The sequence below is a fragment of the Myotis brandtii genome, unplaced genomic scaffold (genome assembly GCF_000412655.1).
Source record: "Myotis brandtii unplaced genomic scaffold, ASM41265v1 scaffold639, whole genome shotgun sequence".
Lineage (NCBI taxonomy): Eukaryota > Metazoa > Chordata > Mammalia > Chiroptera > Vespertilionidae > Myotis > Myotis brandtii.
In genome coordinates, this window is record NW_005370452.1 from 728,605 (window position 1) to 746,695 (window position 18,091).

Consider the following 18,091-nt stretch of genomic DNA (forward strand, 5'->3'; position numbering starts at 1 on the left):
GGCTGCACTGGGTGCCGAGGGCTCGAACTGTTTGAAGAGCGTGTCGGGGAAGTCGGCCTGGTCGGAGGTGAAGTCCGTGCAGGGGCTGGGACTGCTGCCCATGGCCAGGTGGGCCTGGCAGGCGTTGGGGAACTGCACGAAGGAGCGCAGGGCCAGCTCGGCTGCCCGCATCTTGGCCTTCTTCTTGGTGGGCCCGGTGCCCTCGAACGTGAGCCCATTCACTTCCACCGCCACAGCGAAGACGGGCGCGTGCACCGGGCCGGTCTGGGACACCATCCGGTACTGCAGGCCGGGCCGCAGCTCGTGCAGCTGCACCAGCGCGTTCTTGGGCGTCATCGACCACGAGAGCGTCTTCCAGATCAGCTGCAGTTTGCAGAAGTGGCCGCTGTTGCCCTCCTCCAGGGGCCTTTTCCTCTTCACGCCAGGCGCACCGCCTCGGGCTCTGTCGCCCGCGGGCAGTGGCCGTGCCTCCAGGTTGCTCACATTTCGGTTCTCCTTCACGTCTGCGCTGCTGGTACCTGGAGGTGAGAACAGACAGCAGTGACCAGGGGTCTCAGCGCGCCTGGAGACAGACACCTCTGCAGACTGCGCTGTGCACAGGAGCCCAGCCACTTCCTTTCGAGGCTGACAGGAGTTACTAAGCTTCCCTGAACGTGGGGCCGACTGCTCAGGAGGAGGGAGGACACCAGCCCTGAGCAGTTCCTGCATTTCTGAGAATGTGGCGTGTGGATGTGGTGAGCCTGACCTGCTCACAGGGGCGCCCACCTGCTGCTCTGAGTGTGGCTGAGATGTCGTAGGCCCTCTGCCCCCCTCTCCTGAGGCCTCCCCCAAACCGAGTCACAGGTGGCCCTTTCTAGCCGCTGCCGGCAGCACTGAGAGCCACACGGGGCTGCCCTGTGTGCAGACTGGTAACTGAGTTGTGGCACGATCATAGGATGGAACCCTCGATAGCTCTCATGGTTGATGAGCCAGGTTTACCTGCTTCATCATAGAGGAAACTCAGAAGCATAATTTGCATGATAAAAGCAACTTGAAAAGTAATACACAGAGTGCGATGCCGTTAATATAAATTATAACCACACAGGCACTGCATGTGGTTTGTGGGATCAGTCACAATGGTGAAACTTAGATGCTAACCTTCCTGGGAGACAAGGAGGGAACTAATGGGGGCCCAGGTGGAGGCTTCATTTGTATCGGTGATGTTTTAATCTTTTGCAAAAAAAAAAGAGGAAGGCATTAAATTTAGCAAAGTCATCCCTTGCAAACTATACGTGGTGGATGTGTGCAGTGATTTAGCTTTTCTGGACAGGCTCTCGGCTCCCTTGGATCACTCTTGGCAAGGGAAACTGTTCTGTTTAGAAAACCTCAGCTTGGATCGTCACAGAACCGCAGGACCAGAGTCCCTGGCGAAGACGCTTTTGGAATGCTGACCCAGTGTCCTATGAAACGCTCCGGGATGACGGTCCCACCGTGCAGTTCCCTGTCACCGAGCCCAGAGCACCTCCGCTCCGGCACCTTTCTTATTCCTCACATCTCTGTGGCGGTGGGTGTCACAGCAGCATTTTCTAGGAGGGGAAGCTGAGGCTCAGAGAGGCGGACCAGGTGGATACCTGGCCGAGAAGCATTTCACCCTGGGAATGTCTTGTTCTGAAGGTGGATGTATGGGCACCGACAGTGCCACATTCCTCCGCCATTTCACAGGGACGCCCGCCTCTGGGAGGGAATGAGGTGCTGAGAGTGCATAGCCTGCCACTGGAGAGGGCGGATGTGTGAGGTAAGGAGGCAGGGCCAGGACTCCACGCAGGGCCCAGACCCCAGGCAGACGCACCTCTGAGCCCTTCGATTTCTCCGTGGGAACCAGGATCTCGGGGGCTCCGGGTGGCTGGGCAGCAGGTTGGCTATGAGTTTTCTCTTGTGAAGCAAGTGGGACCTTGGGGTGATTTTTACAGCCAGCCTGCAGCTTGTAAATGGACGCTGAGCACTCTCCCCTCAGCCTGGCCGAGCTGGGGAGACCCTCATCCTCATGGCTCCGCAGTGGAGAATAATGGGAAAGTACCAACGGGTGCCTCCGGGCGGTGTCTCACACTGGGCAAGGCTCCTCTCTGGGTCCCGGGTTGTGCGTCCTCCCAGCTCGGGGGGGGGCTCTTGGTGACGCCTTGGCCACCAGCCCCGGCAGTCCCCAGGCGGTGGTGAGAGTCAGGGCTGTGGCGAGAGTCAGGGCTGTTTGCAGATCCGTCGGCTGCGTCTGGGCTCTGTTCTCTAAGTTGCGAGGCGGCTCTGTTATATGTCCCCTGGTGGTTTGTGTCTATAGGATGTTAGGTCTGTAGAGCTAATTCTGTCCAAAGGAGTAAACCCGAGCCTTTTATAAGTTAGAGGTGGATGGCATCGCTCACAGACTATTTTGTAGGAATAATTACCTACAGGTATCGAGCGCCCACTCAGTCCCTCTCTGCATCATTACGCACCTGGGTCCCGCCGCCAGGAGCTCCGCCCTGTGGGTATCTCAGGCCCAGGACAGTGGGTCGGATTAACCACACAGCTTCCCAGATTGGACATAACGATGGAAAAAAATTAACCCGGCCAAAAAGCTGCACAACAGATTGCCTGAAACTTACTGGGTGCTCTGATTTCTTATTGATTTCTCACGATGTGGGGATGGAGGGAGCCGCGCCTGTGATTAAGGTGGCCGGCATATCAGATGACCTCAGCTGCCTTTTCAAGTAGAAAGGTTTATCTTGGAGCAACAGCCCTCCCGGTGGGGAACTTCCCCTCCCCTCACCAAGATTGCTTCTGGGCTCTTCTCTCCCATGCACTCAGTATCCGATGACGATGGTCATTATTAGTTTTCAACGGCCTAGACATGATGATCAGAGGGTGGCATCCTTTCAAATTGATCAATATCTAATAACTGATAACAATGCAGAGCTCTGGCCTCCTCCTGGATACACTAGCTACAATCTCTGGAGCGATGTTACCCACTGGGTTTTGCAAGTGAGCAGATTGGGGGCCCAGCTCCCTCCAGCACAGCCCACATGCTGGTTTCTGCTGGGGTGCTGAGCCCGAACCAGGCAGGGCGGGAGGGGCCACTCCACTGGCTCTAGGGAAAGCCCTCTCCATCCTTCCTGTAGGTGTGAACTTGAACAAGTCTCTCAGACTACCCACACTCCAATTTTCTTAAGATGGAACATGTGGGTTTTAATAACGCTTGACTTACAGGATTATTATGAGGTTGAACTGAAGGAACACGTATAATAGGCTCAGGAAAAACCCTGACACATCAGAACATAGTGTCGTTCCCCCTTATTGGTGGGGGGTACATTCCAAGACCCTCAGTGGCTACCTGAAAGCTCAGACAGCACAAACCCTATATATACCATGTTCTTTCCTGTACATACCTACTTATGACAAAGTTTAATTTACAAATGAGGCAGAGTAAGAGATTAACAATAACAAATAATAACAGAACAATTATAACAATTATACTGTAATGAACATTAGGAGGATGTGTCTCTCTCTTTCTCTCTGATAACCTATCTGATAAGTGACGAATGGGCATTCTGGAAAGAAAGGGTGGAATTTTATATATCATGGCTGTGGTTAAACATTTATTTTCCAGGTGAAATACATCTTTCAGAACGAAGTTCAATGACTGGGCTGCATTTGCTGGGGCGAGGTCCCGGCTGCCGTCTCACTGTGTTATCACCCGCTCAGAATGCAGGCGCCCGTGTGAGGTGCCAGCATCTGCCTCCTCCGCGTCCCTGTCCCCAGGCCAGCGTCTGGTCAATATGCAGCTGGTGTTTGCAGTAGTTGAGTTGTTGGGAACTTTTCCTCACACTGCCTCACTAATAGACACTACTGTGTCTGCAGGTCAGAGGGCAACGTCCGCTCCACCCATCCTACCCAGACCAGGCAGCGACAGGAGCAATGGGGGCCTTCTCTCCATTTGTGCAGGAAGAAGGTCTTTGTGCTTCAGGGTAAGAAAGCGGGGAGGCTGTGGCGGCCGGTCCGGCAGACCTGGTGACTCACAATATGGATTGCAAGGTCCTGGCTGTGTGGTCATACACTGGCCAGTCACCGATGCTCTCGGATCAGGCTCTGCAGCAGGACAGCACGGCCTCCTTCTATGCTCTCGGATCAGGCTCTGCAGCAGGACAGCACGGCCTCCTTCCAAGACTTGTCCTGCTGCCTGGGAGCTGAGCTGCTGGCATCTCGGGTGGCGGGGCTGCCCTCCCTCAGACCCATGCAAAGGGCATGGACTGTGTAGGCCTGTGGCCCAGATCCGCGTCTCAACCCTCCTCAGGTGACACCTCTGGTCAGTGTCAGGGGCAGAGGCGATGGGGCAGGGCCAGTGACCACTCTCCTCAGTGTTCAAAGAAGAAAGCTTTCAGGGTTCCCAGCGTAGGCGTGGGCTGAAATATGGCATTATCTGGCTGACTGTGAGCCAGAACCCAGCCTGCTGATGGCTGGCTGCCAGGTGGGCTCACCAAGCACTGGCCCCTCTCAGGCCGAGTCTCTGTCTGGCTATGGATCCCTGACCCCTGCTCAGCCCTGGACATTGGAGCTCAGCCCGAGGGAAGGAGCAGAGGTGAGAGCCGGAGCCACGGGAGGGAGATGGTCCTCAATCGTGGAACTTCATCCTAAACCAACCCAGACACACCCGTTCCCTAGTTTGTAGATAGAAACAAGAGACTTCAAAGCAAGGACACACTTGCCTCTACCACCTACCTTTCCTCCCTGCATATGTGTGTGTACACACATGCACACACAGTGAACATCCATTATACACACCACACTACACACACATCACACACACCACATACACTTTACACACACACAACATACATGTAGACACACATTACACACATCATGCACACTACATGCACACACACTTTGCACCCACATTACATATAACACACACAGACACACATAATATATATACCACACACACTATACAAACTTTGCACATACATCACACATATGAGCACACACACCATACACATCACATTTATTATATACCACGCACAAATTATACACACAAAACACAGAACACACACCACACACAGATCACACATACACCATGCACACCGCACATACTTTACACACACACACACACACACACACACCCTTTAGGGGAGGTGCACTCTTTCTCTTTCACCACCCAGTGGCATTTGGGCAGTAAGTTGAGGGGCTGCATGGGTAATAGTAGCGAGAGATGTTGAGTAAGACAAACACATTCATTTGGAGGTGTATCTTTGAACAGTGTATGAAAATAGGGTTTTCTAAGTATATTAACAGCACATATTACAAAGGGGATGACTAATCCACTGATAGAAAATAAGACTTTCCAAGCATTTCAAAGGCATTTTAACATGTAATAAATAAAATTCACTCTTATCTGTAAGTTTTTACCTACTAGTCAGTGAGCTGAATTAGGAAAAAATAGCCTTAATTACTGGTACTGACCAACCTGGATAGAGCATTTATATGTCCCAGGTCCTTGTCTAAAACGTCTTCATGTGCTATCTTATTTGATTCTGACCTCAATTCCATGTCACTGTCCCTGTCTTAGGAACGAGTCTCTGAGAGTCTGAGCAGTGATATTCATAGCAGGGCTAGTGACCATAGAGCACAGGGCTAGTGACATGGAGATGGCACCAGAGGTGTGCCCACTGGGCTTCTGCTTTCAGAACTATTCTGGCATCACAAGTCATTAGCCTGGGAGCCGTTGGAAGGGGAGAGCTACTTCCATGTGGAGAGGCTAACAGCCAGGGCTTCCGCAGCTCGGTGGGAAGACATGGAAACAGTAAGATTTTATTCCTTATGCTAGCAATACGTTGACTACATTCTAGGAGTTTTCCAATCATGAGAGACAGAAACAATCGTTTGTTCACGTTCCACTGTGACCTAGGTGTTCGCTGAGGAAGGAGCCCTGAACGGATAGCCAGGACACCTGTGTTCTTTTTCCTACGTGACTTTCGCCACATCCTCCACGCCTTTCCTTCCTTATCTAGAAAACAAAGGACTAAAACTAGAGCATCTCTAGGGTTTGTTCTGGTTTGACACCCAGTGATTCTTCGACTTTGCTTCAGTGGGATAACCCAGGGCAATCACCTCAGTTTTCAGTCTTGTTGATAGTTACGTTTGTGGGAAGGGGCTATTCTTGCAGATGTGTCGTGCTTCTTAAGAGCTGATGGCAAATGGACAACATTCCCATGCAACTCCCACCCCCACTGCTGCTGCTTGGTCAGGTCAATGATCCTAGTGACCGCCAGTAATTCCCATCCCAGGACAGCAAGCACGCTCCCACCTCTTTCTGGCTGAGAAGGTGACCCCTCTGTTAGGTAATGTTGAAATGTAAGAGGTGTTCATATGGCTTTGAATGTTCACCCCCTTGTTTAAATGCCTGACAATATGCTACACACCAGAGGCGAGTACAATGCATGCCAGTCACACCCAGACTCTCCCACTCCAGTCCCTGGGCTCTGCCTCCTCAGTAGTCTGCGCAAGGACACTGCTGAGGTCCCCTCCCCCAAGCCAGCGTTTCGGTCCCCGCACCACACTGCGGGTGTCTCTCCAGTTTCACGTGCCAGAGATGTTTCAACAAGCAGGCACCCGGCCAGCTCTTCCCATGTTAAATAATTGTACGAACTGTGTTCAAAGAGACTATGTTTTTCTTCTTTCTTCTTCTTTTTTTTGAAGGAAAAACACAGGAAAGAGAGGAAGAATAACTAAAAAAAAAAGTATATATATATATATATATATACACACACACACACACACACAAAACCCCTGGAGTTCTCAATCACACAACTAGTATTTCCCTACCCCCCAGGTGAGGGTAGGACTCCAGGTGGGGACAGGAAGAAAACTTCCTGTTCTGGGAAACTCAGATAGTACCCCTCTGCCTCCCCCACATCACCCCAAGGATCCCAGTCTTTGGGGACATCAGGCTGGGACCCCACTCTTCAGGGACGGGGTTGCTTACTTAGATTGTCGTCATCCTCCGTGTTAGTGGCCCCAGGGCTCAAGTGCTTGAAGGGAGCGATGAAGGCTGACAACATGCTCACTTTGTCTGGGAAGAAAAGAACAGAAATGCTCTTTTGACATCGAGTTTCAGAAAAACTCAGTGCTTTCATATGCTCTTATTACGGAGGTTTTGGACAAGGGAGGTTGAAAGGTCGTTTTGGTTTCAGCCACTTCATTCAGGTTCAGTCTTTTATTGGATTTCTGACAGCATTTTATCAAATTCCCCTCTCCATTCAATTTTAACCGTTATGATTTCTATCTTTTTTCTTTTCTTATTTTTGGCATCTCCCCTCCTTTTGTTCCACGTCCCTCAAAACTCGAAGTAATCGTCTCCAGGGCAACAGCCTTGCAGGAGCTTAGAGGATGCTGGGTGGGGCAGGGTCTGCTAGACTGAGGTCATTTCACAGAGAGCGGCTAAAGCAAGTAAAGACATTCCACAATGAAAAGAGCATCTGTGCAAAAAAAAGCCAACACTATTTCCCACCATTAGTGAACTTGCTTTGTGGGCTTGACAGGCATGAAAATAATGGTCTCAAAGCTGTAAAATATACTTAGTGTGCATTTGGGAAGTAGAATTACGGGAGGAAGAGGAAGGGAGAGGTGAGATGGCAGGTGGAGGAGGAAGCAGTGCGGGCTCCCCGCCCGGAGGAGGTCTTCCTGGGAGGGGCACCGTGTCACTGCAGCAGTGGAAGGAATCCCAGGGGATGCCCTCTGCCTGCAGCCCCGGTGGTGGGTGAGCTGAGCAAGACTGGTTAGGCAACCTGGGCACTGGACATCCCTGAGTACGGCCGGCGGGAAGATGGACCCAAGTGGGAAGTACCACCCGTGATCAATGAGAGATGTTCCTTCCACGGTCTCAGCAATTTCTCTCTTCAGCTGAGAGATGGAGGAATTGCATGTTGCATGTACAATTGGGAGACACAAAGAAATGACTAATAAAGGGAGCCCAAAGGAAAGCTCCTGATTTTAGGGGTTCCACCGACTAGATTTAACCACAGGAGGTGGGAGCACTTGTCCATAAGCAGAACCGACGGCCTTGCGGAGGAGTCCTCCGCTGTTCTCAGATTCCTGCCTCTTGCGATCTCTTACCCGCCAAGTCTGTATGATTCATTATATCCCATAGGCATCTTGACCGCATTATTAAAAATACGAGACCTGGAAACGCCACCACTGCTCAGCCGTTGTGTTACATTGTTGTGAGAGTCACTCCTGCTCCCCCTGTGGTTGGGTTATCCAGGGCCCTAGTGCCAGGGGTGTGGCTACTTTGTCCTGCGGGACACTTTCTGTCTCCTCTGGTATATGAGGGCAGGGTGTTGAGCAAGGTCACTATTTGCCTCAGGCTGCCTTTGTCTGCCTCTGTGGTCAGAAAGGACTGTTGACAGCACTCCCATTTCAGCACACGTCTGAATGGGATGTCCCAGGACCCCGGTGACTGGCGGTTTTATATGCAGCTGGCCTGAGGCGTCCAGACCCAGGCCTGGATCCCGCTCTTTTTCTTTCCATTATGAGCCTGTTTTCTCTTTAGCCAAGCTTCCCAGGGGCCAGGGGAGTTCACATTGAAATTCATTCTGAAGCCTGTTAACAGCTGTTGTTTCCAGTAGGGACGGGTAACAATATAACGTTCACTCAAAGAGAACAATAAATAACTCAAATACAAAACGCCTGCTCCTTCTTCATTCCCTGAACAAGAAGAATAAGCCAGGGAGGACTGGCTCTCCCCGAGCCTGCACGGCCCAAGCTAATTTACTACCAGGGAATGAAATCTCTTGCTTGAGTTATAATTTCATTAAGGCAGCCCAATAATATTACACAAAGAGTGTGAAGCTCAAATGATTTAGTCTGGAGCATCTCAAAATGAAATTACAATTTTCTAATAAAGCAGGCTACCAGCCCAACACCCACAAAAACACACTAAGCCATTTCGGAGCTCACCTGAGCAAAATGTGAGATGTTTAAAGATTGTTTTAGATCCATCAAAGTTCTCGCTCTTTAGGGTTGCCAGATTTCTCAAATAAAAATGCAAGACAACTAGTTAAAAATGAGTTTTAGATAAGCAATATGCTTTTTTTAAAGCATATACATCTCTCATATTGGGACATATTATCAAAAATGTATTATTTATCTGAAATTTAGATTTAAAGTAAAGGACTTGAGCAGACATTTCTCTAAAGAAGATATACAAATGGCCAATAAGCACATGAAAAGATGCTTAGCATCAATAGTCATTGGGAAAATGCAAATCAAAACTACCATGAGATGCCACCTCATACCCATTAAGATGGCTATTATCAATAAGATAATGCATAACAAGGGTTGGAGAGGATGTGAAGTTGAAATCCTTGTGCACTTCTGATGGGAATGTAAAATGGTTCAGCCACTATGTAACCAGCAGTCCCACTTCTGACTATATACCCCAAAGAACTGAAAGCAGAGATTACAAGAGACATCTGTACCCTAATGTTCATAGCAGCAATATTCACCAAAAGGTGGAAGCAGCCCAAGTGTCCATCAATGGAAAAATGGATAACAAGATGTGGTGTAAATACACACAATGGAATATTATTCAGCCTTGAAGAGAAAGGAAATTCAGTAATATGTTACAACATGGACGGACCTTGAAGACATTATGCTATATGAAATAAGCCAGACACAAAAAGGCAAATACTGTATGATCTCACTCATATAAGGTCCCTACTGTAATCAAACTCATAGAGACAGAAAATAGAATGGTGAGTTCCAGGGGCTGGGAGATGGGGGATGATTCAGTTTACCCACAATGATAACTTGAGAAATTGTGAGAAGGTCAAATTTTTGGAGCCTATGTTGTGAAAACAATTGCTTTCACAAACTGTTTTGTTTATAAACAATTGATCAAATAATTATTACCAAGGAAGATGAAAATTTGAACAACTCCTCTGGTGTGTGAACACACCACACGTCAGTTATCCAGAATATCCATTCATGTGAAATAGCATGTTTGTTAGAAATTTTAACAAAAACTGTAATTTAAGAGCATATCTGTGATTACCCAAAGGAGTTGAAAACTTATGTCCACACACAAAACCCTGCACACTGATGTTTACAGCAGCTTCATTCATAATTGCCAGAACTCAGAAGCAGCCAAGATGAGTTTCAGTAGGTGGATGGATATATGAACTAAAACAAAACCAAAACTAAAACACACTAATTGCTAAAATGCCCAAGGATTTGGTCTTATACTCTGCCTCCTGAAAAGCACTAAATATTTCTGGAATAGTTTATTTGAGAAAATTATATACATTGAGCATTTTGGTTCTGTCCTCATTTCAACAACCAAAAGTAAGGTTTTGTCCCATGTCTGGCGTTCGTAGGCCACACACATCCCACACCTAGCGCAGTTCAGCTGTCTCGAACAGTTACATAACTCGAAAAGAAGGAGTCAGTTGGAAGCCACAGAACTCTGTTGGTACCTTTGGGCTACAAACCTCAGCCTCTTTTATAAGACCCCCTCATCTGTTTTCTTTTTGCCAAATGCACTCTGACAGATGGCCTCCCTCAAGCTGACCCACTTTCTTTTAAAACTGTACAGTCTAATCAAACTCAGGTATGTGTGTTACCAAATGCAGCTTCTACCCAAACAGAAATGCAAGTCAGTTTGAATATGAAAATAATTAATGTCCATGCAGGCAGAAGAAAGAACCAATGTTTCTGAGTAAAGGTAAAGAATGTTTCTCACAGATTTTCAGGAACACGTTTCAAAACACTGTTCTCAAGCTGCCATTCTATGAGCAACACAAGGGTTGTTCAGTGGAAAAAAGATTCTGGCTCTGCCCTGAGCTTCATAGCATGAGAGGGTTCGATTTTCACAGGAAGGCAAGGATCTCTCCTGGCAGTTTCCAGATAGATAAAAATCATGAATTTGGTCTTGAAAGGATCTAAGCAAACAGGCAGCCATCCCATAGTATGTTTCTCACTCCTTGTTAAAGGCTGAAGTATGTTCTCCTCCAGCATTCATGTTGAAGCTCTGAGCTCCAGGACCTCAGAATGAAAACTGAATTTGAAGATGGGTCTTTAAAGAGGTGGTTAAGTTGAAATGAGGTCCGTAAGGTGGACCCTAAGATCTTGGGATTAGTATCCTTATAAGAATCAGAGATCAAAATGCAGACATGCACAGAGAGATGAACATGTGAGGACACAGGGAGAAGAAGGGCTACACGCCAAGGAGAGAGGCCTTAGAAGGAACCAGCCATGCCCACACCTTGGTCTCAGACTTCCAGCCTCCGGGATGTGAGATAATAAATGTCTGTCTTTAAGCCTCCCAGCCTGTGGTACTTTTCATGGTAGCCAGAGCAGACTAATATATTTAATCAACAAATATTTACTGAATGCAAATAATTCAAAGTCTGAGACTAAGAAGAACCAATGCAGAGAGTCAGAATCTGGCCATGGGGACCTCATGTCAGGGAGGCATCTTTCAGGAGGAGACTGGTTAGCTGAGACCTAATAGCTAATAATATTGTCTACCATTGATTAAGCACAGAGACAATCTTTGAACCACATGATATGGCTCCAGAGACAAGTATACTTCCACCGATAGGACAAGTACGGGTCCACCAAGTTAAGGGAGGGGAGTTCACTCCAGGCAGAAGGCTCTGAGTTGTTCCCCAGGACCTAGTTAAGCTTCTGAAACTTGACGACACTGCCTGAGTGGCTCCCCAATTACCCTGGACATAAAACCTTGAGACAGTAATATAGGACTTGATTCTAAATTGAGGACCCCAGGGGACAAGCACATAAAACTCTGGGTTGTGAGAAATGAGCTGGAGGGAGGGTGGGGGTCAGAGTGGGGAAGAGATTGAGATAGAGAAAAGAGAGCGAGAAAGAGAGAGAATCTCATTCAAGATCAATCTGAAACCCAGACATGGGTCCTCAGAATCACCCCACACTTGTCCCATAGGATAACCAACACTTGGACATATGCTACTGTTACTGAGGGGACATAATGGCCAGTTAGAACCTGCGGGTGGTCATACTGCAACCTTGGCCAACTAAACAACTTGGCCTCTCCCCTGATGGGCTTTGAATTGGTTGTGACATGGGAGATTCTTTCCTCCTATTTTCCTCTCCCCTGATGGGCTTTGAATTGGTTGTGACATGGTACATTCCAACCTGGACTGGACTGAATTTCACAGATTGAAAATGATTAGAAAGTCATGGGCTCTGCCTGAGGTTCATTGAGGGAGAGTAAAAGGGGGAAGGAACAGAGTGTGGTTAAAAGGAGCAAAATGGAAAAGACACACTAATTGTTCCAGATTTCTACTCCAATATGAAACTTCAGGAAGAACCAGCAAGTCTGCTCTGTGAGGACCCACATGCTGCCTTGCTGCCTGGAGAGAGGTCTTTTTTATTCTGTAAAGATCCAAAGGAAGTCAGGGAACATAGAACTTGTACATTTCTCTGTAAAGTTCCTCAATTCTGTAGGAAGCAATCCCCACATGAAGGTTGCTTAAGCTCCTGGCAGTTCTGAGATCTACTAACCACATGAGAAAATATGACTTCTAATTCACAGGAATTAGAAGCATGGCTCTCAATGAGTTGTTTGGCAAAATTAGGGGTCTCTTATGGAATCCCTACTTTTGTCACAGTTTAATTTCGAAGGCATGTTGTTCTCCTAGATTGCTTCCTCACAAAGTCACAGCATTAAGACATTCCCATACCATCGTGGGGCACATCGCAGGGCAGGTTTTTGACCAAGCTCTCGTAGGCCACATTGGCTTGACTGTGTATGCCACAGTCCAGCGAAACTTGATTTATTTTTGGAAGGTGAGGGGAAAAAACAAGCTCACACCAGATTGTACTGTGTGCTCTCCTGACGTGAATGGCGGGCACACACACAGATGGTCTGTCAAATGATTGACAGAGCAAGGTGACTCTTCGCAAGAAAGTGTATTTAAATACAAATATATCTAAAGGTATGTGTTCAGACTTCACTTAGAGAGACTCATAGCCTTTCACATTATCTGCCAAGGCACTCAGTGGCTTTGCAAAGTCTAAGTGTTTTTCATTTAATGCTCCACTGGGGAGTGGATGCATGGTGAAGTGGATGACATTTGCTGAGTTGGTTCAGCATCCTCCATGAACTTTGAGGTTTGAGGGTTACTTTAAGTTCTGTGGCTTTACTGCCAGGACAATAAGTCAAGCTGGACAGCTAGTGGTTTCAGACCTATCGGCCATCTAGCCTGGGCATGGTTGTACACTGCCTTCTCTGCTTGGGGCAGCAGAAGGTCCACCCCAGTAACAGATAATGTGGTGAGGTGAGAAGGTCAGGGTTCAGCAGTGACACTATTTGAGGCCACCAGACTCCGAGACCAGACAAAAAAGAAAAAAAAGCCTACAGCTTCTTTAAAAAGATTTTCCTTCTGCTGTGACCAATGGAGTTGAGGTTCACTGGAGTCACTCCTTCAGCAGACCCCTCATGCTCCACATGCAAATGTGTGGCTGGGTGGCAATTTGTTTTTGATAGTAACTGAATTCTAGAATTTTCTGGGCAGTTAAGAACGTGGCAAAAATTAGAAGTGCATTTCTCAAATTGGGAAAATAGATGTGTTCTTGCTTTATTTAACTCATTTTCCACTCGCCAGCCCTCACACACTGAAATGCGCACACAATCGCCCTCATGTTACTCACTTCCTAGATACGGCCCCTGCCCTAATTTGGGAGGAGCACTGCATCTGTTGTCAGAATTCCCCACAGCTCTGGGACCTTCTCCTTTTCGGTTGGTAGTTGTTGTTTCTCACTGGGGACAAGGTTGAGGTCAGCTCTGAATGGTCTGAGACTAAAAGAACAACCTGACTGTGTCTGTCTCTGACCCTGTGAGTAGTTGTTCCTATTGCGAGACCGTTTGTGGGAGTTGAGGGAGTCTCTGGTCAGAGAGAGCAGGTGGCCAAGGGCTCCAGTGATGGATTAAATCACAGGAAATTTGTGCCAAGTTGAAGAGCCTCCATTGCTCACCTGGCTCTGAGGACCAACAAGTCTATGAGAAAGTCTCCAAGACGTGCTCGGGCTGTGATTCTGGTCAGGAGTTCTATTTCAGTGGTTCTCAACCTTCCTAATGTTGCGACCCTTTAATACAGTTCCTCATGTTGTGGTGACCCCCAGTTTCATTGTTACAAATTGAACATAATTAAAGCGTAGTGATTAATCACAAAAACAATATGTAATTATATATGTGTTTTCCGATGGTCTTAGGCGACCCCTGTGAAAGGGTCATTCGACCCCCAGGTTGAGAACCGCTGTATTAGATAATCAGCTCAAAGCTGGAAAATCCCATAAAATAAACACTTAACCCCACACACCTACATAGGTCCTCTGAGGACTATAATTATTGAACCATAGAGATAATGAGAAATGTAATTCTCCACATAATAAGTGCTAATCTTATACTGGTTTTGAATTTCTTGTCCCTATAGACATGTTTTCTCCCAAAGCCCTTCTTCAATATCGTTGGTTCTTTATAAGTCCTGCAGCCTCCTTGCTTAGCATCCTTTTGCCTCCCTGCTCCCTTTTCTTTGGAGATGTACTAAATCTAAATACTCTTATTTTGCAATTTTACATCCTATTTCTATTTTATAAAGATTGCCCTAATTCATTTCTTCTGGCCATGGCCAGTTCTTTTGGACACTTCCTATCTTTCCTGTGCTAGAAGCTTCAACCCTAAATCATTACTCCTGTATGAGTGTCCGATCACTCACTCCAGCTCACCAGGTTCTTAGAGAACTGTCATGTATTTGTGATGGTCAATTTTATGTGTCAGCTTGATGGGACTATGGGATGCCCAGGTATTTGATTTAACATTATTTCTGGTTGTGTCTGTGTGAGTGTTTCTGGAAGAGAGCAGCATTTAAATTGCTAAACTGAGTAAAGCAGATGGCCCTTGCCAATGTGGGTGGGCCTCATCTAATTGTTGAGAGCCCGAATAGAATATAAGATGGAGGAAAGAAGGATTCTCACTCAGCCTGGCTGTTGGACTGGGATGTCCATCTTCCTTTGCCTTCCTGGTTCTCGGGTCTTCAGACCCAGACTAAAGTCTTAGAATCCACACCATTGTCTCCCCTTGGTTTCCAGATCTTCCAATTATTGCACCTGGGTCTCTACTATGCTTTCCTGGGTCTCAGCTTGCAGATGGCAGATGGCAGATTGTGGGTCTTCTCAATTTCCACAATCAAGTGAGTCAATTCCTTATAACCTCTCTCTCTTATTCTATTGGTTCTATTTTTCTGAACCAATATTCCTGAGATAGGGTTTTTTATACACAAGCTATCACAACATTCTAGTAGAAGAACCCAGCTGTCAACCATAGATGTTGCCTCCTCTTCATAACCCCTCCCCCCTCCCCCGCCCACTCCTCACGCCATAGTAGTTCAGTCCTGGAACTGGGTGTGCACTCTAGAGAGTGGTATTCACTGTCCTGGATGGTGGCCAGGGTGGGTGGTATGTTTAAGTATGTTTTCTTTAATGTGTACAATGTCTTTTTCGATTGTACGGGTGCGTGTCCTCATTTGAGTGAGGAGTTTGGGCATAATGAGGGCGAGGCTGTTGTGAGCAGCATCTCCATAGCTTTGCTGCCGCTCTTCTTTATCCAGATACTCTGTGCCAGGCTGCCCAATGTGCCCTGGCCAGCCCAGTTTGTCCCTGTAAATCTGGTGTAATGATGAGTAGGAGTGCCCCAATTTGGACGGTGAAGCATAAGGCCATCCTACTTACTAACAAAGGTCTCATTTGGAAGTGGGTAGCCTGAAGGCAACTGCATGCCTGAATCTCTAACTCCCTTGCAATTTGAAATCCAAATTCCTCACTTCCTCCAAGACATTGTACTGGATTGCTTTAAGAAGCCGTGGTTCTCAACCTTCCTAATGCCTCGACCCTTTAATACAGTTCCTCATGTTGTGGTGACCCCCAATTTCATTGTTACAAATTGAACATAATTAAAGCATAGTGATTAATCACAAAAACAATATGTAATTATATATGTGTTTTCCGATGGTCTTAGGTGACCCCTGTGAAAGGGTCATTTGACCCCCAAAGGGGTCGCGACCCACAGGTTGAGAACCGCTGCTTTAGAGGCATTTCTGAGTCCATTCGCTCAAAACTGAATGGGTATCTCCTGTCAAGAACTAACCTGCCCAGTGTTTCTCTGACCCGTTTAATGCCATCCACACAGGGGGCTGAATTGAAACCCTTGAGTCATTCTGTTTCCCTCTTGACTCACCTGTTTCCCTCTTGCCATAAGTGAAGTGGGTCTCCAGAGTATTCCTCCTGCCATTTCCTACTTCCTCACCTTGCTCTTGCCACAGCTGCTCATATGGGTTCTGTAATGATTTCTTATCTATTATATATCATCATCATCGTCATCATCGTCATTGTCATCGTCATCATCACATCATCATCATCATCATCGTCATTGTCATCGTCATCATCACAGGGCTGCGTGAGAATTAAATGTGATGGGGAAGTGATACAGTATGTGCCTGACATGTGACACATACTCGGTTCAGTGAGCAGTGATTGGTGATCATGATGACTAACCTCCCACATCTCATAGGATATAATCATTCTCTTCAACTTGTGAGGTTTGCAGTGATGTTTATGTCCTCTAGCATTTCTGAGGGCCATTGGATCTACTAGTAGTGTTGCCTTTATTTTATTTTCTAACATTGCTTTTATTGGTTAAGGTATTGAATTGAGCTCATTTGACAACTAGAAGTAATATATTATAGAGCCTTCGGCAGGTTACCCTGTCCCCCGCTGACTTTGTCTAGGCCCATTGTCAGCACTAATGTGTTCTTCAATAGCGTATAAAATTTGCTAATTTCTCATCTCTTATGTGAATTAGATGCCCTATAACAAAAATAGAACACTCGGCACATAAGTCATTGTTTAGAGAGCAGGTCAAAGTGTTAGCATCTGAACTGGCAAGTCTGAATTATTTCCCTTTTGAATGGAACTCCTGGCTAAAGTGTGAAAATAACATTTATTATTGTTAAGCTCCCTAACAGACTGGTTTATTCATGCAGCCCATCTCAGGCCAAGCTAATGCTGCTAGATTATCTTCCCAGAGGCTGACCTGAGGCTGACCATAAGATTAACAGCCCTCTGTTGTTTCCATGCGTGTGATGGTCTATGATATTCATATGTGGTGGCTTCACACGTGTTGGCAAACACAAGGTCCTCCAGAATGTTGAGAAGCCCCCCTCACTCCTGGCCCCCGATCCAGGTTGGCCTCTGTGCCACGCTGGTGTATATCCATCATGTCAAGTACGCTCCCTGGTCAGTTTTGGCTACTGGGACCCAGAGTGGAAACAGCCTGTCATTCATTCATTCCATCATTTGTTTATTCAACAAAGATGCATGAGCAATTATTGTGCCCCAGGACCCAGCACAGTCTAGAACAGCCGTGGGCAAACTACGGCCCGCGGGCCGGATCTGGCCCGTTTGAAATGAATAAAACTAAAAAAAAAAAAAAAGACCGTACCCTTTTATGTAATGATGTTTACTTTGAATTTATATTAGTTCACACAAACACTCCATCCATGCTTTTGTTCTGGCCCTCCGGTCCAGTTTAAGAACCCATTGTGGCCCTTGAGTCAAAAAGTTTGCCCACCCCTGGTCTAGAAGAGACTAGAACTCCCTGTTCGTGCCCTCTTTTCTGCACAGCCTGTATCATCATTTTCAATGAAATGTGTCAGACTTGCCTGACTGTCCACCTCTCCTGACAGACTTTACATGTGCAGGGTGTTCTGTCCACTTTCACTGTTTCTGCCATGACCCCAGTGTCTGCAACTCTGCCTGGCACAGTGATGGCGAACCTTTTGAGCTCGGCGTGTCAGCATTTTGAAAAACCCTAACTTAACTCTGGTGCCGTGTCACATATAGATATTTTTTGATCTTTGCAACCATAGTAAAACAAAGACTTATATTTTTGATATTTATTTTATATATTTAAATGCCATTTAACAAAGAAAAATCAACCAAAAAAATGAGTTCACGTGTCACCTCTGACACGCGTGTCATAGGTTCACCATCACTG

The 18,091-nt window shown here is 46.9% G+C and overlaps 1 protein-coding gene across 1 annotated transcript in view; it reads right to left on the bottom strand.

Annotated features, from left to right (window-relative positions):
• The window catches only part of ADARB2 (adenosine deaminase, RNA-specific, B2 (non-functional)), a 183,882-nt gene that overhangs the window by 134,231 nt on the left and 31,560 nt on the right, over positions 1-18,091 (bottom strand). Inside the window, exons 3-4 of the mRNA XM_014528504.1 lie at positions 6,986-7,072; positions 4-518 (exon numbers count right to left, since the gene is read on the bottom strand). Coding sequence (XP_014383990.1) covers positions 4-518; positions 6,986-7,072 — 602 coding nt within the window. The remainder of the gene's footprint in view (positions 1-3; positions 519-6,985; positions 7,073-18,091) is intronic.